Source organism: Notolepis coatsorum (genome assembly GCF_963971535.1).
Source record: "Notolepis coatsorum genome assembly, chromosome: 16".
Taxonomy (NCBI): Eukaryota; Metazoa; Chordata; class Actinopteri; order Aulopiformes; family Paralepididae; genus Notolepis; species Notolepis coatsorum.
In genome coordinates, this window is record NC_140180.1 from 58,459,763 (window position 1) to 58,484,870 (window position 25,108).

Here is a 25,108-nt window from a genome sequence, read left to right on the forward strand (position 1 = left end):
TTTGGTTTGGTAAGATTTCTTGAAGTAAATAAAAAATATCTAGGGTTCTCTCCCCTGATTAGATAAAGTGGGAGGGATAACACACTTATTTAAACCAAAAATATCACTTGCAGCACCTTTAGTACCAAACAAATCCCAAAGACTGCGTCAACATACACATATGATGCAGTAGGCTGCTATTGTGTACTGTTTTGGGGCTATATGATTTATATGCCATCATATGTTCGGTGAGTTGTGTCCTTCGTGATATAGGTTATATAGTTGTCATTTGAACGCGTCTAGCTGTGACAATGACTTCCCTCCAGTAATGATAATGATGATAATCTAATCTGTCCCATCAACCCCATTTCTATTTGGTTCCCAAATTGCACCCTGCTGCACCTGTGTTGAGTTACATCCCTGAAGTTGTGAGTTGTCACAAATGAGGTAGCCTGATGCTTTATGTCAGGCTAATTGATACACGAATAATGGAATTTGTCCAATAATGACAATTATAGTCAGTATGCACACAGTCTTCCCCGAGATGACATCAAATTAATATGTTTGTTAACAACGGACTTTTACACAACTTACCGCTTTGAGTTGCTCCAATCGGTCCTTCATCTTGCCGACAATCAATTCCACACAAATAAATGAATAAAACACTAAAATATGCTAAATGAATTTAAAAACAAGCCGTTAATCTCTGAATTCCTCAGCCAGCTGGCAAACTAGCTGTGCAATAGAATCCCACCGCCAGTGAAGAAAATCAACTCTTCCAAAGTGTCGGCTGTCTTTTGAAGATGAGTTTTTGTACAAAAACAATGTTATTTTCCGCCGATGTCCATACAATATGGCTGCTGTGGTTAAAACCCGTAGTGTTTTTTTGTGCTAAATCTCTTCGCTCAGAGGATTAAAACAGCAGTTGTGTACAGCCGCATAATCTCTCTCCGCTGGCCGACAGTAATCATTCTAAAACGTACTTTTTTCTGGCTCACGCATGCGTAAAGAGCTCATTGTCCACTTGCATCGAAACCACGCCCTGGGCCGGTGTGATAGGTGCACCTGCTGGCCGGTGTGATAGGTGCACCTGCTGGCCGGTGTGATAGGTGCACCTGCACAAAGGTCCCTTCTTGCGAGTGCCTTTACAAGTTTACATCATGTATGGTGCCAACTGAAGTATTATGTACGCATCCAAACGATCACAGCTCTTCATTTATTTAGACATTGATATGGTCTTGGGTCACTTAATTCAACTTTAAGGGATTAGGCTAGACTACCAATAAGTGTGAAAGATAGGCCTATAGGTAAACACACGGGTCGATGTTAATGATCGGGAACTGAACTTCGCCTCACTTCCACCAGGAATAGACATTACCCCCCCCCCCCCCCCCCTGCACACAAGCAGATCATGGTCATCTGCCCTCGCTCCGTTAAGCCGATAAGGAAACTGTTTATTACGGCCCGTGACTAGTGGTTGCAGGCTGCTGATGCGTTTTACTGGATCCAGGGCGAAAACAGCTGTTCCATCCCTCTCTTTCTCTCGGTCATACACAGATTCTGATTGTTAAAATTAATGTATAATTATATTTTCATGTCATTAATTATTGTGACATTTATTTCTACCTTCACTGAGAATGGGGGCGAAGTGGTCGGTTTAAAACAGAGTGTGCATGGTAGGCTATAGGCGTGGGCCTACCTACCTGGTCAAGGTCTTGCTACAGGCAGGCAAATCCCCCCACAATGTTATAATCAGATAACCAAATCAATCAAGTGAATTCAGGAAGTGCATTTTCTTTCAAATTCAAACCGTGAAAAGGCATGAAAAGGCATTTTTAACTGATTAAATTGAAACTATTGATCAAGCCTGGTTTTAAAAACATCGGGGGAGTTCAACTGTAGTTCTAAGCATAGACCAAGATGCTTTTGGTTTAGGTTGACTTTTTATACAAGCTTTGAAATGAAAGAACACGGCCGCCACCTGGTGACCATTGGTCAGGCCTGCAGGGTTGAGCCAATCTAGAAAGCAGTGGTAAAGATTTATTTTTAATTATTTTAATAAAAATAAATTCCATTATAGTTGGGTTACGAGTCCATAGAATAGTATTTTCAACTCCTTAGCAAATGAATAGAAGTTCCATGTCCAGTAGGATTAAAACACATGCTCTGTAGACAAATTAGACATACAGTGGAGTTGGGGTTAACATGGAAAATTACATGAAATTCTTGATGTTTTGAAACACATGTTAAACTTGATTATTTGTACTTGTGTAGCAGTCATATACCAATTACCTTTCAGCATGAAGTCTTTTAGTAATTATTTCATAATTTTGAGATAGGCTGGTAACTAATTTCTCTAAAACTACTGCTGGATGTCTTGAACAAAGAACTACAGATAGTGCAAGGCCTCTGTTCGTCAAATGACCAAGAATCATTTATCAGATGAACTAGTTTTTCAGTGCCTTGCTGGCCCTTGCAAAAACATTTCCAAAATTCCCACCTTCCAGGAACTTTTCTATACCATTTAGCATTCAACTGCCAAAAGCTATGCCGACTTCTTACAATATATGCATACTGTAGCTCGTTTGTGTAGGCCTGAGCAGTTGCATGCCTCAAAAGGTCTTCACAAGCCCATACTGCAATGAAGTGACACCTCCCGACCTCGACCCCAAGCAAATGAGAAAACAAGCTTGGGGGGCAATTCAGAATTCAGATCCCCCATTCATGTGAGCCATGCAAGGTGGGCAACAGTATGCAACACTAGCAATGTAACCAGAATGAGCTTTTACGAAAAAAGTAAAGTAACCCAAGACAACAGCTCGTCATATTGAGAATGTTTTTATTCAAAGTTTATTCCCCTTAAGTGTATCCAGTAGGCCTTACAACAGCATTGTGAGCTGGGTAAGCACTGTGGAGGCTGCTGATGAACAATAGCACGTCACCATGCCAACAATGACACTGGGGCAGGTGTGTCATACAGTGAAATCAGAATCACACGACTTTCACTTTGTTTTCAGTTTCTCTTATTCTGTTTTACTCAGTTTTAAAACACAAAACGAAACAAAAAAATGTTCAAAAATAAAAATAATTCTGCGGGATTTTACAGTAAAGGGGGCCAAACTCCGACAACTTCCTGTCCAGTGAGGGTGGGGTGGGGGAGGAGTCATTAACAGGTTAAAGGTCATCATCCTCTTCTGGTAGAGCTGTTTCTGATGCAGTCTGGACAGAGGACAAGAGGACAGGCATTAGAACTCATTCACATTTACACTGATAATATAGTTCAGATCCCAATGTAACTTATTTGCCTTTACAGGTGTATGGCTCACATCTGTCTTTACAGAAGGGTGTAGAGCGCAAGTCTCTCAGAGGGTTCATTGAGCCAGGCAGATCAACAGCACTCGCCGAGGCCGTACTTACTTTGAGGTCTTGCTCATACTGCGCGGCGAGGGATGGGTCCATCTGGATCTCTGGGGGAGCGAGGGCAGGCATCTCGACGAACTCTAGGTTGGGGTCGCCAATCAACTTTCTTGCTAGCCACAGGAAGGGTTTCTCAAAGTTGTAGTTACTCTTGGCAGAGATGTCGTAGTACTGTGGGGTAACAAAGTAAAAATAAATAATTAAATGTCATGACATAGAAAAAATGGCAATGTTGAAAAAGTAACTTGTTTAAAATTTTAAGAAGACTGATTTCAATTATCTACAAAGCATTTTATTTGTTTACATATTGAAAATATAGTTAACAATGCTAGTGGAAGTTGGTGTGGCAACAAACATGTCTGAAAATCATATTTAAGACAGTATAAAAAGTGAACAGTTTATATTAATTTAGGTAACTATTTAGGCAACAATTTGGAATGTGATAAATGCGATTTCAGTGGCCTACTGGCTCTGCTTCAAATCACCTATATTAAAAATAAAATGTATAAAACCAATAACGAAAAATAAAATTGTTTCTTTAAAGTGAACAACCCCTTTAACCAACAATCTGGTTTAACTACTAAACTTAAAGGCCAACTTGCAGGTTAAACCCTACTCTTCAATTATGGGTAGTTTACATCATTGGCATCTAATTTCATTATTTATTTTTCTCCATTTGACACCGGAAATGCCACTCAGAAAGGGTTAAAAAGGTCCACGCACGAATAACATGTACGGAGCAAATGAAAAAGCTTATCAGACGCTAGCAGGGCTGTGCCGTCACTCCAGGCAACTTATGCCTTATGCCCGTCCGGGTCATAGTACTACTGGCTATATGGCTCTGGCTAAAGTTACCCCGCTAACATCAGCATTATGGCTACCGTCGTGAACCATTTTAAATCGGGGCATGTAAAAGAGTTTTGGGAACGAGTAAAATGAGCAGGTCCTCTTCTCAGACCTGTGGGGCAAAGCACTGCACACGCATCATGCCGGCTAGCAAGCTACACGTCACGGCATGTTGATACGATAGTAGCCCCTCGGATAGCACTCGGTGAATCAGTCACGAAAGGGGCTACCACGATAGCTATTAGCCAACTAACGTTAATGTTACAAGCTCAAACACCTTATAACTACCACTGCTGTCGTGTCCATAAGTTCCCTGGCAGAATTCTTGTGAGGACAAAGGTATACAAAGAGGAGAGAACTATTTTAAATCGAGGCATGTTAGGAGTTTTGAGAATGCTGGCTACCAAGCTAGCTAACTTAGCTACTAACGTTATATACACAATATGTGTCAACGACACAATGATTTAGATTATTACAGATATGGTAACATGGATGTGGCGTTTACAAATAGTGGTTCGCTTTAGAGATGAATGGCTATGATCACGGAGCAATAGTGTTAGGCGAAACAGATACATTTTCATTCACTCCTCGGCTAGTAGTAGCAAGGCTCTCTGCTTCCTGCCACTACCTGCCTGTGACTCTCAGAGCCCCTGCTGCCCTGCACCTGATGTGACGTCATCATTAAGATGACACACGCACGTTATGAACCATGGATTAAAATATGCATGTGCGTGGAGGTTGTGGTTTGGTCAACAAAATGTTTGATAAAAACACTAAAACTGGGTCAATTTCGATAATTCACCCCCCCTCTTCATGTGACCCAATGTGACCGTTGCCCTAGTCACATTGTTTATTGAACAAAAATACAACCTGCAAGTTGGCCTTTAAGGGAGGTAATCATTATCAATAATTATATTATTGATAATGATTACTCATTATATCAAAGCACTCAACCCCATTGTGTTCTACACAAGTCTATGCAGACAAGCTGTATGGGCTTCTTGTGTAATCGGATATGTGTAGTGTAATAAAGTTTGGCATTTGATCAAAATATTGTTTTGGGCAAAAGTCTCCCAGCTAAAACACATAATTCCTTGCATTAGCTAAATAAATGCATACCCAGGTGTGTTAGTTCTAGTAGAACATGGCTATTTGTTTGAAAAACATCGATATATACAACATTGTTGTTCTTTTTAGCATAAAGCTATTTGCGTGAACCCTTTCTCCTTTCTTTCATATTAATGGCAGTTTTTTCTTTTATTTGATATTTCCATTCATTATCCATCCAGCGAGCCTGGTGTTATCATAGGGAATGAGTGTGAGATTGCAATGATATTTCCATTCATTATCCATCCAGCGAGCCTGGTGTTATCATAGGGCAGGGGTGGCCAACCAGTCAGAGACTAAGAGCCACACAAATTACTGTGGTACCACAAAGAGCCACACCATATACCAGCGTTTCTCAACCTTTTTTTTCAGTCACGGCACCCTTCATGTGTTTATAGGTCTCACCCTCTGGCCTCTGAAGTTGCTAATGTCTTTTTTATTTGGGCCTCACAGGGTTAAAAGTAGGGCTGGGCGATATGACGATATTATATAAATATCGGGTACAGTTCATTAACAATACACTTTTTTAACGTATCGTGGATATCATGATGTTTTGCCCAAGAGGATTGTGTCGCGTCAATCTGGTCCACCCCGTTCAAACTTTTGAACAACGCCGCTCCCACACACACACTACTGCATCAAAGTTAGTTAGTATTTATGATTAACAAAGGCATTCGTTTTGTGGCATCAACATTATATAGTTATACGTTATATAGTTACACATAGGGGTGGACGGTATAAACGGTATACGGTATAAACGGTATGAATTTGCTCTACGGTATGGATTTTGCCTATACCGTGTAACCGGTAGTGCAGCTCTAAAATAGCAATGACGTCATGTAACCACAGCGCGACTATTTCACTCGCATTTGCCCCTAAAAATAGATAGAATTAGTCATAGATAATAGATATGTGCTAACTGGAAAAAGTTATTTAGGAGGCTTCGCGCAGTGGGCGTGCCAGCCCCTCCCGCACGCATGTAAACACGGGTCTACTAGTAGTAGTGGGACGGGACGTCTCCCTGAGCTAACGTTAGCTTAGCTACCGTTACAAAATGACCCAGTCAACTATTCACTTTTAGTTTAATACATGAGGCATTGTCTAACCGAACGGTATCTAGTCGGCCAGCTACCGATAGCTCCTGACATCAACAAACGCTCCATCAAGTCTAGTAGAGAGTAGACGTGTATGATAGCTCCGTTAGCCGTTAGCTCACGTTAACGCAACTTAGTTCACCGTTCAAAACGAAATGTCCCATTGAACTAAATAATTCACTGAGGCATTGTATTAACGTTATATATCCGGCTAGCAGTAGCTACAGATAGCTCCTGATATCAATGTCTTATAACACTGATTCGATGCGTATTCGAGCTGAGGGCTTGTGAATGTGATTTAACGTTATACCAATACTAGGGCCCAGCTGCAGCGCCGGTGAATCCTGGCCGTAGCTCGAGGCTACTCGAGTATAGGTCCAGCTGCAGCTCCGGAGAATCCTGGCCGTAGCTAGAGGCTACTAATGTACACACAGACAGTAGAGCTTGTTGCGTGGTGGCGATGTCTCGCAGATAATACAAGTACAAGTCTAATTATATAATATATATATTTTATATATAAAAAAAAAAAAAAATTATATATATAAAAAAAAAAAAAAAATTATCAAAAACGATGATACCGTGATATATACCGTTACCGTCTATGCTTCAAATTATACCGTGATATAAATTTTAGACCATACCGTCCACCCCTAGTTACACATCAGCGTATTTACCCAAACATAGCAACGTCCGATGACGACATAGATAGCAAGCGTTACTGTTCATATCTCAGTCCGTGCCGAGTTGTGCGTGCCCATTCTGCGGTCTGTTAATAAAGTTTTCAATCAGACAGATGTATGGAAAGGCTTTTATTATAACATTTGTTGCAGTAAAATCATTATGCCTCGTTGTCATGCTGCGGTGCGCTAGTAATCACTCGTCGGCTGCGGTGAGCTGTTGTTGTCGTTGAGCTGAGCTCTCGTTAAAATCAAGGAGGGCATTCAGGAAGTAAAAAAAGAATAGCGCTGCTTGCCGATTGGTGCTAAGAACAGCAGGGCGGGTACAAGCGGTGTGACGTAATTGGCAGACTCGACTGTCAATCAAAATTATTCTGTTGCCAGTTGAATGAACGTTATTAACGATTGTAGAATGGGTACAATACAGTACAGCTCAATACAACAACAGTGGACTGACTGGAGGATGAAGACCAGAAAAAGACTTTCGGCTCCATTTTCAATTCATCAAAACATTTAGAGACATACAAATATACAGTAGTTTCATAAAAATGCTAAAATCCTATTGATTGATTTAAAACTTTATTAACATATTGCAGAATGGGTACAGTACAGCTCAATACATACAATTGTTAAGGGGATGCAGACCAGCGAAAGACTTTAGTCTTGTTTACATCAGGGTCCCCCATTTTCAATTCATCATATTTCATATCTAAATCATATAATATCTCATTGCTAAATATATGCAATATATAATCTAATAATCCAATAATCTAAATCTAATATATAATATAAAAATGCTAAATGCATGGGTATTTTATTTTGTCTTTAATGTTGGCTTGCAAACTCAAATACTGTCTTGGTAAGCCTCATAATGAATTGTTTGGGGAAAAAAAGAAAAACATCGTGATGCGTATCGTGTATCGCCGAAAGGTCAGAAAATATCGTGATATCATATTTAGGCCATATCGCCCAGCCCTAGTTAAAAGTACCCTGTGAGACCCACGGTTGCAAAATTACAAAATCACTTTTAGCCATTTAAAAAAATAATGTTTATTTAAAAAATGTTAAAGGGGAACAATTTTACTATTTCTTTCACTATTTGGGCACTTTTACACAATTCCTGTGAGTCTATGGAACACATAGGTTTTTTTTCAAAAAAAATGCATCGTTTTGTATTTCTAATCAAGTACTAAAAACCGCATTTTTCTACCTCAAGATCTTAAGCCGTTTTGAGGCTGGGCTCCAACCACTGTGTGGCCTGGTGCCAACTGCCACATCAACTGCCACATTATTATGCAGCTGAGAAATCTCTGACATCACAGATATGCACATTTTTCAGATGACTCAGTTCAGTGAGGGTGAATATTGTGAGAGGAGAATTGGAAGAATTCACCAATATGAGAATTAGAGACATATATCCTATTAATATAAGTCCACATAGCTAAGAAACAATGGTAAACACTGAAAAAAGCCATTTATAAGATAGTTCCCCTTTAAGCACATGTATAGTCAATTGGTCCTGTTGTTCAGCCTCACAATGCTATTTTATAGTAAATGTGTTTATATGTCCCACCCTCTGAAGTTGCTAATTTCTTTTTAATTTGGGCCTCACAGGGTTAACCTCTTAAGCCCGAGATATACAGTAAAAGTGTATATTTTTAGCATTACGTTTGTTTACCAATTATTTTAACTGTTATTAGTGAAATATAAGATTATAGAAATCTCAGGGCATTGAGTCGGAAACCGGCGCATATTGACAGGAGGAAGTGGCACAGCCAAAAGTGAGTGTAGCCTTTTGAAGGAAGAGACTCAGGGCTTTCAAATTTCGAAAAACTACCCTACCCAGCTCACACCAGCCCCTGTCAATCATCCGACTTCTGGATTTACTTTTTAATTTCTCTTATTTTTTGGGATTATCTCCCACAAACCTGAATGTTATTGCCATAAAACAGAACGCAGTTAGTTTCTCTACCTTTCTGTGAACGTCTTGCAAAAAAAGGTGTTGCAATATGATGAAAAATGGTGGAGAAATTTACATTATAAAAAAGATGGCAGAATTCAGTACTGTATCTACAAAACCTTCTGTTTAATCATCTTCCCTTTATTCATTTGCTTAGATTTTTCAGGTCTGGTCAATTTTAGCATGGTGTTATTTACAGTCAAAGATAAAAATTTTTTTAAATAGAATTGATATTCTCCTTTGGTTAATTACAATTTACTCAAGCCTAGTAACAGACGCACTATTTATGACACTGATCCATATATGTCCCTAGATTCAGATACCAAGAACATGCAAATGAACCATTTAAAAAAAAAATTGTAAATGTTTATTCTACGTCCTTATGGAATGAGTGACATGGAAGAGCCGCACATTGACGGGCAAAGAGCCGCATGCGGCTCGCGAGCCGCGGGTTGGCCACCCCTGTCATAGGGAATGAGTCTGAGATCGCAAAAGTCCAAAAACGCCAGTATTGCACATCCTTTGAAACTCTGTATTGGGCTGTGCGTCGATTATATGGTCCGGGCAAACTTTTCCATGTCGGGCAAGGGGAGCGGTTGTACCGATCGGCTTGAGGAGCGTCAAATGCTCCAGATGGACGATGTATGGCGGATTATGTTGGCGACACGATCGACACCAATACTGGGACTCGCGATCAGATAATTGAAATATTCTTTTTGGGGCAGATCCTAGTCAAGGTAAGGGCTATATGATATAAATCTTGCGTTGATCAAAGCATGGCTTCATTGTGATTCCGAGCATATGTGTGTAACGCTAGTCCATAACGTATTCCGTTGGTGACGATCTAAGCATACCCCCCCCCCCCCCTTTGATGCATTCATAATGGAACATAATACCTATCATATGCATTTGATTTTTTAATTGTAGAGTGTGGGGACGGAACGGCAATGCATTTAGCATAATACACGTTGGGGGCTATTACCAGCCTCACATGAATTACCCTAAAACCATACTTATTCACCACGGTAAAAAACGGGAATGTATGGATGAAAAAATTATTTCTTTTTCACATATTGAACGATACTCAATGGGCAATAGTATTGTATCCATAGCTATAATATAGTTATAGCCCTGCAAACACTGCCACATATTCCTATACTTTAAAGCGTTGGCCTTTCAACCACAGTATACAGCGCCCTCTGGCGCTGAATGAGTTAAGGGTGATCACACCTAAGATTTGTTTGAAATGGTCTGAAACAAAAAGTGATGGTTTCCTTTGTTTCAGTTTATAGTTTTGTTTATGCATCTTATCTATGTTTGTAATTGACAAACCAAGCTTTCTAATCCAAGCCGTGTGATCATGCAGGTCAGCCTTTTATTAAACAGAACGTTGAATCATAATGACTACATGTACATAAAAATAATCTTGTGATCCCCTTGGCTTGCAAAAATGTTATGAAAGGCTATATGTCTAGGCTACTGTCACTCGACTTGTGCCTGCAATGTATCGGTTTAGCATCAAACTAGGGGTGGAACGGTACGCATTCGAACCGTACACCATTCGACACGACCTCCACGGTTCGGGGCGTCTGTGTATTGTTCAGTTCAGGGGATGCGAAGGGAAAAAAAGTAATTTAGCTGGCTGCAGGTGCTAGTCAGTTTGTGGAAATGGCAAGCGCAATATAAATCCATCTTAATTACGACTTTAAAAACATAGCCATTAACATTACATAGGCCTACACACATCTTGCCATAACGTTAGCACGGTTTGTACAACACAACGCATGTTTAACTATGGTAGCCCGCCAGCTCTAATACAGCCAATGAAATGTTACCGTAGCTACTAGCTAGCAGAGGAGAAAATGGGAGTCCGAGAGGCGGGGTGTTGAAAGACAATGATAGGCGTTTATTCAACATCCAAGAAGGCTAACATACAACTGTGTTTACTAACTCCAACCGGGACTATTGCCGCTTTTCCACTGCATGTTATCAACTCGATTCAACTCCGGCAACGTTATAGTCGAGAAGGTCCGGAGGTACCACACGATAAATTGTCCGTGCGGACCCCCCAACCCATACAGTTCCAACTCACCGAATTACATTAATCCACCACAGTTTCACAATAATTACTGTTAGTGTGTTGCACTCAATATTTGAATAATGTTAAGTCTAAATAAATGTAGACAGACAATGTACGTATTTTAAAAATAGAATGAACAGAGCAGTGTTGTTTTGAAACAGTACAGTGTGTTAGTTTGATTTATGCTGCATTTCATATTGATGGCATTCTGATGTTTGTTTATTTATTTAATTTAAATAACTGACACTTTTCCTTTTGATAAGAAATCCAGCCATATTCCTTTCATTGTATTTCAAATACTGCACTTTAATTTCAAGCGGAAAACTAATCTTTCCATTAAGAACTGACGATCAGGGAATGTAAACGTTGTTGATAGTTTTTTTTGTGTTTATTTTAAAGAAAGGAAAGTCTAGTGCTGGTTGAGCATATGCATACTTTATGTTGATGGCCTTTGTCTATAATGTGGCCACAAAATTAGAAAGGTTTAACTATTTAGTTTGTTTGCACTAAGTTAATACTTTGAAAAATATAGGCTACATTTGTCAGTCAGTTAGGTCTTTGTGTGCCAAACATTATTTAAGGCAAACCGCTGTAAACCTTTTTTTTTTCTTCCTTCAAATAAAAAAGGAGCGGTCAAGTGGCGTAGCGGAGATTGTGCTCGTCACCAATGCAAGAGGCTGCGGTCTCGCTATACTAACTCTTTTGGCTGAGTTAGGGGGAGGGAAGCCGTGGGTGGGTCCTGGGCGTTGTGGACAGCGACCCCTACAGTTCGGTCGGGGCGCCTGCACAGCGAGGGTAGGATCTGGAGAAAGGCAGTGTGACCTTCCACACGTTACACTCTCCCGGTGAGAATCTGCGCTGCCAGGCTGGCTGCCGGCTGGCTGCACATGTGTCGGAGGAAAACATGCGACAGTCTCCGGCCTCCCGGAGGAACAGTAAAAAAGTATTTATAAAAAATTACGTACATCGAACCAAACCGAAAACCGTAACCACAAAACTGTGATATGAACCAAACCGTGGATTTTGTGAACCGTTCCACCCCTAATCACAACCGTATTAGGTGACCATCATGAAAAATTGCACTTTGGAATTGGGAATATAGGGGAAGATGTCAACAAAAGCTGCCAAAATCCAACTCCAATTGCTTTTGGTCCGATTGCTTTCACACCTCAAGACGAACTGCTCCAGGGTTCATTTGGAAGCTGACCGAGACCACCAAACAGATAGTTTGTTTGGCGCAAACCTGAGTTGGTTTACCACGTTCACAATCCAACGCTCCAGGGTTAGATTCAACCAGACTAAACACTAGTATACAAACACAAGTATTACCTGCAGGTTCTTCTTGCGATGAAATACGATGCTCTTGGCTTTGACTTTCCTGTCTTTGATGTCCACCTTGTTGCCACAGAGGACGATGGGAATGTTCTCACAGACGCGCACCAGGTCACGATGCCAGTTGGGCACGTTCTTATAGGTGACTCGAGAAGTGACGTCAAACATGATTATGGCACATTGAGCTGTACAAGACAGGAGAGACGGTGCGAGAGGGAGCAGAGACGGTATGAGTCATGGCTGAGTGCAAGGGAGAAAAATGAATGGAGATTGTAAAACGGGGAGGAAGCATTACAAAACGAGAGAAAGTGCTACAAATTGTTCTTATGAACAACTTCCCCTTTTGAGTTAAGAAAAGGCTAGTGTGGGTGTTGAGGAACAATCAAGTCACAGTAAGGAATGTATGCACCTAAACTAAAGAAGGCTAGATTAACCAAACTGGTGTTGAAATTCACCCATTAAACCATAGGATTAAAATCCATCAGTGATGGAAACCAAAGTAATGTTTGCCTTAATTTTTAAATGATCTGATTAGGTGGTGTATGGGTACAGTCCTAGAAAAATGGAAGTAGGCAGGTCACACAATGAAATAATTTCCTAATACAAGTGAAGGACGATTTGTGAATAGATATACTTTATTTCTACTGATAATACAGTAGTGAGCTAAACACATGGGGGCTGATTAAGGCAGGTTGGTTTCGAGGGCGTCTGTAATGGTGCCACCACAACGAACCAACAATTAACTTTGTTTACTAGCTATTAATTTCCTTGCCTGCATGTTGGGTAGGTCTTTTAGATGGTCCTGCCATGACCAAAGTGTAAAATACCTTGGATATAGTAGCCGTCTCTGAGGCCCCCGAACTTCTCCTGTCCAGCTGTGTCCCACACGTTGTACTTGATGGCTCCTCTGTTCGTGTGGAAGACCAGTGGGTGCACCTCCACTCCCAGGGTGGCTAGTGAGGGGGGGGAAGGGAATTAAATGAGGAATGATGGCACCAAGATTTGTTTATATATATACCTGTGCTCAAATCTATAAAAATTCTCATTTCATACACTCATTATTCTAGCCGTCTTTGAGTATTAACACTTTGGATGCCAGCGACGACTATTCTCGTTTTATCAGCCCCCCCCCATTGAGTGCCGATGACGAGAAATGTAGTTTGATTATTTTTTTATTAGCAATCTGAATTCATATTTCATCAACGAGTCTCCCGTTGGTACAGCAGCCCCTCTCCAGGAGCTCAGATGGGAAAAAGCGCCCCCTATCGTCTATCCCTGTGTAACTGCAGGTCAGTCGATTAGACCAGTGGTTCCCAATCCTCTCCTCGAAGCACCCCAGCCGTTCCATGTATTTGTTAAATTCCACCACCAGCACACCTGATTCAACTAATAAAGGGCTTGTTAAGTTGAATCAGGTGTGCTGGTGGTGGAATTTAACAAATACATGGAACGGCTGGGGTGCTTCGAGGAGAGGATTGGGAAGCACTGGATTAGACTGACCTGGGATCTGTAGAGGTGGAGCCAACTGGCTCCATTGTGCTAGCGAGCCGTCTGATCAAGAGGGATCTGATCGCGAGACAGAAAGCAGCCTGGAATATATATTTACAGCAGCCAATAAACGCGATCGATATTTGGAATGGCGATCAGGAATTGGAATAATCTTTTTGGAGAACATCTGATCTAAGGTAAGGAGTCTATGTTACCAGTCTTGAGGTAATTGGAGCTGTATTCACTGAGATAACAGCGTGTCCCTATGTGTGTGTGATCTTGAGGAAACGAGAGAATAGATTTTTCAGCCCGCGTCTATAGCGTGCATAAGTACACATATACTATCGATAATCTAGCGTTTATTTGAAAACTATTCATAAATAGGCAGACAAATGACAATGTGTCTAGTGTATTTGAGAATATTCCAATAAATGCCGTTTATGGGGGAATCTTTCAATTTTCAGAAAATTTGCGAGAGAACGATAGCTTTTCGAAATGCTATAAAAAGGATATGAACAGATTAAAAAACAATCCGTTTCGACAATGTTGACTGCAAACAAGTCATTGATAAGCGACGGGCAGATTAGACACATAGCAATAATTTAAAACATAGAATAGGCGTTTTTAACGCCAACATTGAAGTGGATGATGGCATTCAATGGGGTAAAAAGGTAAAAAAGGTCGGCACTGATGGTGTTAAAGTCCTTGCCATTGTATATACTTAAGTCAGCAGGTGTCACACAGTGGTGTTGCCCTTATGACAAGCATGGTTGGTGGGTTATATATGCAATGTAGCAGCAGTAAGAACTTGGAGTTCAAAATTAAGTAAAACAATGGGGTTGTAAGAACAAAAGTTTACTAATTTGGCCTTGCCAGCAGTCGTGCATGGGCTGAATTTATGTGCAAGAATGACATTGGCAGGCTGAGCCAGGTGTGTTATAGCCTGGGGCGGGCTCCAACACATCAGGGTCTTATGGACTGGTCTCAGCCTGCTTTAGCAAAGATATAGACTTAAGTGGTTTTAAAATGCAGGGTTTTTATTTTTTGTAAGTATACTGCTAGAGGCAGTTTATAGAATTTGTAAGAACTCTTATAAACTACGTTTTATTTGTCCCTGTTGAGTGTGTTACATAAATTTATTGAAGGGAATAAATACTTTAAAAAATCGAATTGAGCTTGCTAGCTTCAGCTGCAAACCGGTATGCAATGTATTGTGGGGAAAAGTGTATCCGCCAAGAGTCTTTTTTGGTAGGGTGTCTTCTTTAGTAGACTGCCATACGGGAGACTGCAATTCAACACTGGCCCCTGTAAATATCCTAACCCAACCCCCTCCAATGTACAGTCATTTACCTAGTATGGTTTTGTCAATAGTTCAATGTACAATTGTGTTTGTTTGTACAGTGTCTCCTCCCCCCCCCCCCTCAATGTACAGTGTTACTTGTTTATACAGTGTGCCCCCCGCCCCCCCCCCAACCACCTCCAATGTAAATTACCCAGTATGGTTGTCAATATCCCAATGTACCCAACCCCCCCCACCCAACCTCCTCCAATGTACAGTTTCTACGTCAAATGTATATACTCTCTTTTCTTGACTCCTTCTGTATCACAAACAGTACTGTATTTGCAAATCTGGTATGTCATAAATGTATAGATGTAGCAGTACTGACTATCTGTATGTCATGTATGTCATATATGTCTATATGAATTGAAAATGGGGGACCCTGATGGAAACAAGACAAACGTCTTTCTCAGGTCTGCATCCCCTTAACAATTGTATGTATTGAGCCGTACTGTATTGTACCCATTCTGCAATCTGTTAAATAAAGTTTTCATTCATTCATTCATCCCTGTCGAAATAGATGGTAATACTAGGTTTGACCCTTTTCTCCAACTGCCATTGTTTTCTTCCTGCAACAACTGAGCTATCCCTCGCAGGATTACAGAGCAAGACATCTGGTTAGTCCAAATTATAGAAAACAGCAGTGCCCAGGTTAAAAAAAATTAAACAGTTATCCTTTAATAGCTTAAAAAATTATGACAACGGGGAATATAAACCTGCAGAGATTATGTGAGATTTCTCTATAGTAGAACTTGTCAACTTTCAGCATTGTTCTGGAATCATATCAAACAACCTATCTGCTCAGATGGGGGTCTCAGAAATAATCGTATCAAATGGGGGTGCAATGCCTTGTATGTATTAATGTGTGGGTCCTCGACAAGAAAGAAAACCGGTGCCTTAGTTAATCTTCCTCAGCCTTTGTGAAAAGCATCTGCAGTAAGCTTGTTGTGCCAGCACAACTCACTGTTAATGACCAAGCACTTCAGACCTGATGGATGAGGCAATGACCTGACACAAATTAATCACCTTCAACAGTGTAATGGTTAAATGTAATGTATGGAGTGCCATATCATAGTGTAATTATACACTTAATGATACTAGACTTACCAACATATTTCTTCTCGAATTCTCCCGTCAAGTGCCTCTTTACGAAAGTTGTCTTTCCTGTTCCTCCATCACCCACCAACACCAGCTGTGAGAGACATGGAGAAGGGCTCAGTCAGATCAAACTGGTTGGTTCTGGTTAAATTAAGTTAGCTAGGTGGCTAACTTAATATAAACAACTACGACATCTACTTCCCGATGAAGTTCAGAGATGCGATGCTAATCATATTCACCTTGAACTGGACCGATGGTTCGCTTTCTGCCATTGTTGAATTTGTCGTGTTTTCTGGTCTCCTGAAACAAACACAAGGCGGGATCATTAACACATTGGCTTATCAGCATCGCATCAACTTAGTAAGTTCGCATGATGCGCTTCGTAGATGACGTTAGATCCCCAATTAATTTACCAGCCCAGGGAAAGAGACTAAAGTTAGCATTATATTGAAAATGCCATCGACGTGCGAGGGACAGGGTGGAGGAGCAGTTTCGCCACAGCGCACTGAAAACTTGGGCCGGTAGCTGAAGAGATCAACGTGCTGCTTTTTGGGCGGTACAGCTAACTGTTAGCTAGATGCTAAGTATCGAGCTAGTCGACGTTAGCCTTTATTCTTCGCGACTCGCGTTCCGACATTACGCCAACCTATAACATCCCTCTAGATTCGAATCGCACATGACGCCACAACTGTAACGTTAGACGACATTTTCCACCAAATAAGAAACTAACTCAAGCTAGCTAACGTGGCTGCCTCGTCTCAAGGCTGATAACGGTAAAGACGTGTAGCTAGGTAACGGTGCTAGCTGAGTGCGCCATAGAAAACTAGCTCCACCGCACTCTCTTGTTCAGCTGGAAACACTCTTAACGTTATTATTACATGTTACAGTCTACTGTGTTCCATAACGCAGCCCCCAGTACAAAACACACCATGTCAAGAGTGTGGTACTACAACGAGTGCTTCCATTAGTTTGTCTTAGAAACAGTTACAAAGAACAATGCAGTGAGACGAGACCTGTGTATGCTAACCTGTTAGCTAGAGCGGCATGGAAGCCATTATTTTCACTAAGCTAGCGGGGCTAACAGCAAGTTAGCATGGAGAAATCAATACGCAAATCTGGCGGATAACCTCACAAGTGGTCCATATCGCAAATGTTCGCCGTCCAAAGGCTATTCTAAATAGTCCGTCGGCGTTTCTTATCTTTCTAACGCACCTTCGCGTTGACTATAAATTGTATTTCGGATGGCTCCACATCGGGGGAGATGTTCAGACTCACCGGCGTTGAAGCGAAGAGGGAAAGAGTAAATGGCTGCGTTCGCGGGAGATTCAGCGTGGTATAAAGTCAGCTTCCGCCCTGATCATGTGACCATATTAGCGGTAAAATAGCAGCGTTTGTTTTGGCGGATGCAGAAATAAGAATGTGTTCTGTCTTTGGAAGCAGCCAGATGCATCAGAAAGACAAGCTCATCGTGTGTAGATAATAAGAGTAATCGTGCTCGTCTACATGTTGAGCATGACACAAAACATACAATTAATTGATTGATTGAATTGATTGATTGAAAACTTTATTAACAGATTGCAGAATGGGTACAGTACAGTACAGCTCAATACATACAATTGTTAAGGGGATGCAGACCAGAGAAAGACTTTCGTCTTGTTTACATCAGGGTCCCCCATTTTCAATTCATCGTAAATCAAGGCTTACTTGCCCACAATAGCATACCATAAGTAAATTACTAAAAGTGATCAAAAGTAACATAAACGGTGCTCGTTGTATTGCCTGTGTAGTGGCTGAATTGGAGTATTGCACTGTGCGGGCACAGCTGTGAGATCCACGCGCGCGGGCCAGACTCGAGGGAGTAAATTAACTATACTTTTGCTCACACAATATCTTGAATGAATGCGTTTATTTATTTCGAACATAAATTGAAAATAAATAATAATAAAAAAACAAGTAATAAACAGATTAAAAAACAAACAAGCAGGAGTATAGAATGAAGTGTAAACGTATTCCTACCCCCTTGATTGATTGATTGATTGATTTATTGAAAACTTTATTAACAGATTGCAGAATGGGTACAATACAGTATGGCTCAATACACACAATTGTTAAGGGGATGCAGACCAGAGAAAGACTTTCATCTTGTTTACATCAGGGTCCCCCATTTTCAATTCATCATAACATATGACATACATGACATACAAGACAGTATTCAGTATACCTTGAATGAATGAATGAATGAATGAATGAATGAATGAATGAAAACTTTATTAACAGATTGCAGAATGGGTACAGTGCAGTACAGCTCAATACATACAATTGTTAAGGGGATGCAGACCAGAGAAAGACTTTCGTCTTGTTTCCACCAGGGTCCCCCATTTCCAATTCATCGTAACATATATGACATACATGACATACAGATAGACAGTACTGCTACATCTATACATTTATGACATACCAGATTTGCAATTACAGTACTGTATTTGTGATACAAAAAGAGTCCAGAAAGAAAAGAGTATATACATTAGGCGTAGAAACTGTACATTGGATTGGGTAGGTGGGGGTGGGACTGTACATTGGAGGTGGTTGGGGGGGGGGGGGGGGGGGGGGGGGGGGGTAGGAGTGGGGGGGGGGGGGTGTTGGCGGGGGTTGTGTTCGGACATTTACAGGGGCCAGTTTCGAGTTGCAGTCTCCCTTAGGTGTTTTTTGAGAGTGTTTTTGAAAGTGGGTAGTGATTCACATTCCTTTACAGCTTTGGGTAGGGCGTTCCACATTGATGTGGCATAATTGCGAAACGTGTTTAGTCCCTTGTTTGAGCCGAATCTGGGTTTAACATGATTTGTGGAGCTCCCTCTGGTGTTGTGATCGTGGTATTCACTGACCTTTGGGAAGTATTTAGTCATGTACATGGGTACCTTGGTCGTGTAGTGTATCTTGTAGACCAGGCCCATTGCAAGTTGCTGTACTCTGTCGTCTACTCTAAGCCATCCTAGGTTGTCAAAGTGGGCAGGGGTGAGGTGGGTTCTAGGAGTAAGGTCAAGCAGTAGTCTGACCAGTTTGTTTTGAGATGTTTGTAATTTTGTTTTTAGCGCCTTTGAGGTGCTTTGGTACCATGAGGTGCAAGCATAGTCGTAGTACCCTTGAATGAGTGCTCCTGCTAGAGTCTTCAGGGTATTCTTGTTTACCAGTGAGGAGATCCGGTACAAGAAACGAGTTCGTTGGTTGACTTTTTTTATTACATTGGATGCCATTTTGTCACAGGAAAGATTTGCCTCTAGGATGGAACCCAGGTAGGTAATATCTTCTTTCCTTGTGACAATATTGTCACCCACTGTAACTGAGAAGCCGTCGGTCTTGCTGAGTTTGTTATTTGAACCGAAGAGAATGGACTCTGTTTTGCCCATGTGTAATGATAGTTTGTTATCAGCGAGCCATATGCAGATTTTGCTTAGTTCTGAGCTGAGGGTTTTTTCAACCTGTAATTTGTTCTTGTCAGAGACCAGCAGGGCTGAGTCGTCCGCAAACAGGAACAAGTTGCAGTCACAAGCTGACGACATGTCATTTGCATAAATTAGGAACAGTAGCGGACCTAGTATGCTTCCTTGTGGAACACCACAGTTTACTGTGAGGGGGGGGGATAGGGTACCGTTTACCTCCACCATCTGCTCTCTCCCCTCCAGGTAGGATTGCATCCAGCTCACTGATAGACTATCAAAACCAATTGCTTTTAGCTTGTCAATCAGAATGGTGTGATTGACAGTGTCGAAGGCCTTTTGTAGGTCCAGCATGACCATGCCGCAGTATTTGCCCGCGTCCACCTCTTGTTTGATGTGGTCGTTTAAATAGAGAAGGCATGTGTCAGTGGAGTGGGATGTTCTGAAGCCAGATTGGAATTCGTAGATTAGATTTTTTTCCGCAAGGTATTTTTCGACCTGTTCGTATACAATTTTTTCCATGACTTTCACACCCTATTATCTTATGCAACTCATATTCACTCCACAAACTGAAATATACATACATTGTTGAATGAACAGCCTGTTTATTGAAGTTAGACTCTCCTCTAAATTGTAACCCCCCTCTCTATAACTGAATTTTTGGATGTTACCCGGGAGTGAATTGTTTCGTGCTTTAAACATGATTTGTGCAGTCTTAAATTCAGCCAGGTCCCAGAGTTTCATGGCATGTGATTTAAAAAATAGTGTGTTTGTGTGTTCCAGATATCCTACCTTATTGATAATCAAATCAAAATTAAATGTATTTGTAAGGCCCGACAACACACGTTCATGTGCCTTCAGGCTATGGATTTGCTGTGTTTTTACATTTACATTTACATTTAGTCATTTAGCTGACGCTTTTATCCAAAGCGACTTACAAGTTCTGTACGACAAGCCATCAGGAAGAGCACAACTCTATCAGCTGAGTAACAATGTTCATCAAAGTGTTGAGTGCTACAGTGTAGGTTAGTTTATTAGGACAAGTGCATGACAGTATGGTTAGTTAGGGTTAGATTTTTTATTTTTTTTTAATTCAGATAATGTTTGAAGAAGTGCGTCTTTAGTCGACGGCGAAAGATTGGACGTGTTTCGGCTGTCCTAACTGGGGTGGGTAGTTCATTCCACCATTGTGGGGCAAGGACTGAGAATAGGCGACTTCTCTTTGATGACCCTCCCGGAGCTTGGATAGGAGTAGGTCTGAGGCGGCCAGAAGATGCAGAGCGTAGGGGTCTTGAGGGTGTGTAGTTAGAGACCATTGACCGGAGGTAGGCGGGAGCAGTTCCCTTTGCCGCACGGTATGCTAGGTCGAGGGCCTTGAAGCGGATTCGTGCAGCAATGGGGAGCCAGTGCAGGTCCCTAAGAAGTGGGGTGACATGGGCCGACTTCGGTAGGTTTGAGATCAGGCGGGCCGCTGCGTTCTGAATGAGTTGAAGAGGCTTAGTGGCAGTGGCCGGGAGGCCAGCGAGCAGTGCGTTGCAGTAGTCGAGGCGGGAGATGACTGTTGATTGGACGAGGAGTTGGGTGGCTTCTTTTGTCAGGAAGGGGCGTATCCTTCTGACGTTGCTCAGGAGGAATCGGCAGGTGTTTTTCAGCTTATACAAAAAATATATTATTTTGGAATATTGCAACTATACTACACAAAAACGTGAGTACACAAGTTCAACTCATGTTCAGCCCTATGTTACTCATTAGCACTAAAGGTGATTTTTCTTTATTGTGTACGAAACTTCAGAATGTTATCTTTCAAAAGAGACCAGGCTTATGCATGTGCTATAAGCATAAAGTATAAAGATAAGCTTTGCAAAAAAAGTATGCAGTCCTCAAGTTCAAGTATTAAAAAAAATTGCTGCTTTTCTGGGTGCATGTTTCCAAGCATAATATAAAACAATAAAGGCATCTTTGAGTAAACTTTTAGTAGAGATTCAAGATTCAAGAGGTTTATTCATCACATACAGTACAGTACACAAGACATAGTGAAATGAAGGTGGCCATGCACGCTTCGATTGTGCAAAGTATCATTAAGTATCTCGAGGCTGGGGCCAGCATGTCCTCTTTTTTGGAAATCAAAATATGGTCACCCTAGTGTACACGGTCCGTGTACGTTTTGATAGTTCATTTTTCGTTTCAAACGGAAATACGAAAAAAGGGAACAAAACGAAAATACGAGGTGTTTTCCTATTTCAGTTTTAAACCAAATTTCAGGAAAAAACTGAAATATGGAGCTGTTTTTCGTATTTTGGTGTCAGAATCAAATGAAAAAAGGAGTAAATAATGGGCCGATTTTGGTCCGTGTACGTTTTGATAGTTCGTTTTTAGTTTTTGATGTGAAGAATGGAGAACGGAACCACGTGACAAGTACATTTTTCAATGTAAAAGCCATGCACGATCTAACGTTAACGAATATATAATTAACGTTATGAATAAATACATGCATACAGATCTATACCAGGGTAACGTTATGATACATACATTTTTCGTTTTGTGCATTTCATTTAGACATGATCTTTTATGTGAAGTAATACTAATAGCCTAATATGGTCTGTCCCAAATAAATAGTGTTGTCTAAACGCACTTTACCCAACAGATATCCTAAATTCAGTGGTGGCAATAGGCGACTCGCAGGCTGAAATAGGTCCGCCAGCAATAATATCTGCCCGTCAGATTATTTTGAGAATATGATTTTTGTGATGAAGATTCGCTTTATTGTATCGCAATCGGGAGACTTTTTTTTTTTAAACTTAAATTTTTATTAAACATTTATAGACATACAACACAACATATACAATGACATCTACAGTACTATTAAACAGATATAAACGATAAAGACAAAAAATAAATAAAAAATTAATACTCAGAAAATGAAAATAAAAAACACCGTACCTTAAACAAAAATGAAAATAGAAAACATTAAGTGTGTGACATGGGTTCAGAGACCCTCCTTGAACCTCTTTCCTCCTTTACCCTTCGCCCTCTTGTGTTTCATTTGTTCCTTCCTCTGTGATGTCGTTTTCATTCCCCTTATAATCCTCCCACTTTCCCCATCTTTCCCCAAATTTCTCTTCCTGTATGTGTGTTATCCTCTCCATATCCTGTATCTCCTCTACTATTCCTACCCATTGTCAGTGGCGAATCCTTATGGAAGCCAACGGAAGCCATGCCTCCCTAATATTAAAATATGAATTAATATCAAATATGAAATATGAAAAAAAAAAAAAAATTAATATAGTTTACATTCTTTTTCATCTGTGCATCTGTGTTATAATTTTTTTATTTTTTTTTAATGTCTCCCTCTTCTCCTTCTCACTCCCTCTAACACACTGTCAGCCTCACTATGCTCACTGCAGCAGGAGAGGAGGCAGATGGTAGGTCTCTTTCTCCAGGCTTCCAGCATTATAGAGTCCAAATCCGATCCTAGCCAATCAGATTCGAGCTGACTGCCACACCCTAAAAGTTTAAAACGGGGCTGAGAGGAAAACACTCAGCATATTTTCCCCTCTGCACTCTGAACATTGTATTAACCCATAACTGTTCCCACGGGCCGAATATTGCCCCGATCCTCGCGAGATTAAATCTACGGGGACCTCTCGGCGTGCCGAAGCTTTTCCTAAATCACTTCCATCATCGAAAACGAGGGGAAAAGGTCGGCTCGCGACCCTGAAAATGTCGCGTGATTTTAAAAACGCTGTATTAAGTGAGCCTATTATGGGATCCACGCGAGCTTTCTATCGTGGAAACATCTGGGCGTCCCGCAACTTTTACTCATTCACATGTAGCCCCTAAAATGCTTAGAAAAGGAAAACAGAAAGCGTGGAATAAACTCGCCGAAACGGAAAAGTGTCCCACGGGCGCGCCGTGATTCCGATCCGCGTGAAAATATTCACGGCCATAGAGGAGACCGTGGGACACCTTTTTGCAACCGAATATGTGTCTCGAATTTGCTCCCACGCGGCGCGCAAAATCGTGCAAGGAAAAATCGGACCAAAAATTAACCAATGCTCCAGCAGTATTAATGACCCTGATGTAAACAAGACAAACGTCTTTCTCTGGTCTGCATCCCCTTATACAATTGTGTGTATTGAGCCATACTGTATTGTACCCATTCTGCAATCTGTTAAATAAATAAAAAGAAAGTTTGACTGGCCGCCGAGCCATACTGTAGTGTACATGGTGACTGCTTGACTTAAAAAAAAAAAAAAAAAAAAGAAAAAAATTAATAAAAATATATTGTTATAATATTTTTATAATTTTTTTTGGCTTCCCCTGTTATTTTACCCACACGACGCCACTGCCCATTGTGCTATTGTCGGTGGGTCTTCTTTGTACCACAGTCTCGTTATTGCTTTTCTGGCCGATATCAACATTATCTTTATTAAATACTTGTCCCCCCCTTGTATTCCCTCGTGTGTCAGGTCCCCTAAGTAAAGCACCAGTCCCGTTTGTGGTAACACGTATCCTAATATTCTGATCATTGCCTCCCCTATCTCCTCCCAATACCCCTTCAGCTTCTGACATCCCCAGAATATGTGTGTGTGATTTGCCCCCTCCTTCCCACACATCCTCCAGCATGTCCTTTGTGTTGGTGCATACTTTCCCTTCAACTCTGGGGTTATAAAGAATCTGATTATGTTTTTCCATCCAAACTCTTTCCATACCCTTGATCCTGTTGTTGAATGTTGCACCTCGCATATGTTACCCCATTCCTTCTCTGTTATTCCTATCTCTAGTTCTCTCTCCCATTTCTCCCTTATGTAATCGGCAGGCATGCGTTGTTCATGGGATTGGGACGGGGTAGCACAGTGTGCAAGCTCACTCGCTATTTGCATATCAATAGCGCCGGTCGTCAGGTGTGTTAAATACGTTCTCAGACACATTCACACCTAACTTGTTGTGAAGACGTGTTACATTCCATTCGTAGAGGCAATTAGGCACTGTCTTTAGTCTGTGCCCAAGCGAGGGGACATTAAATGCGCATTCGCGGGAGCGCGCGTGCACGTGGTGCGTGTCACCCCAGATGATTTCAATAACGCACCACTGGTAATCGGTCGTGTGTCCCTTGCTGTTCATTATAGCCCGGTATAGTGCTGATATTACTCTTCCTTTCCCCCCTTCGTATGCCCATACTATCATCTTGATTATTCCATTCTGTTCTTCGTCTTTGTCCCCCCTTATTTCTTTATTGTAGTAATCTCTAACCTGT

The 25,108-nt window shown here is 41.1% G+C and overlaps 2 protein-coding genes across 3 annotated transcripts in view; both read right to left on the bottom strand.

Annotated features, from left to right (window-relative positions):
* The window catches only part of stx3b (syntaxin 3b), a 43,882-nt gene extending 42,945 nt beyond the window's left edge, over nucleotides 1-937 (bottom strand). For both annotated transcript variants that reach the window (XM_084331297.1, XM_084331296.1), the window contains exon 1: nucleotides 574-937. In XM_084331297.1, the coding sequence (XP_084187423.1) occupies nucleotides 574-603 (30 nt within the window). In that variant the 5' untranslated portion in view covers nucleotides 604-937. The remainder of the gene's footprint in view (nucleotides 1-573) is intronic.
* A 1,864-nt stretch (nucleotides 938-2,801) lies between these two features.
* On the bottom strand, nucleotides 2,802-17,750 carry ran (RAN, member RAS oncogene family). Its single transcript, XM_084331574.1, has 7 exons — nucleotides 17,693-17,750; nucleotides 16,657-16,717; nucleotides 16,427-16,511; nucleotides 13,320-13,445; nucleotides 12,490-12,677; nucleotides 3,397-3,567; nucleotides 2,802-3,198 (listed from the first exon to the last, which is right to left on the bottom strand). The coding sequence occupies exons 2-7, from the start codon at nucleotides 16,687-16,689 to the stop codon at nucleotides 3,154-3,156; spliced, it is 648 nt and encodes a 215-aa protein (XP_084187700.1). The 5' UTR covers nucleotides 16,690-16,717; nucleotides 17,693-17,750; the 3' UTR covers nucleotides 2,802-3,153.
* Nucleotides 17,751-25,108: the final 7,358 nt, after the last annotated feature.

Bases quoted from the DNA above. Each gene is read 5' to 3' on its own strand.
- ran (XM_084331574.1), bottom strand. From the start codon at position 16,689: ATGGCAGAAAGCGAACCATCGGTCCAGTTCAAG. The intron at 12,678-13,319 runs GTATTTTACACT...TGTCTTGTACAG, and splicing joins AGACGGCTACTATATCCAAG to CTCAATGTGCCATAATCATG. The intron at 3,199-3,396 runs GTAAGTACGGCC...TCCTCTGTCCAG, and splicing joins AGTATGAGCAAGACCTCAAA to ACTGCATCAGAAACAGCTCT.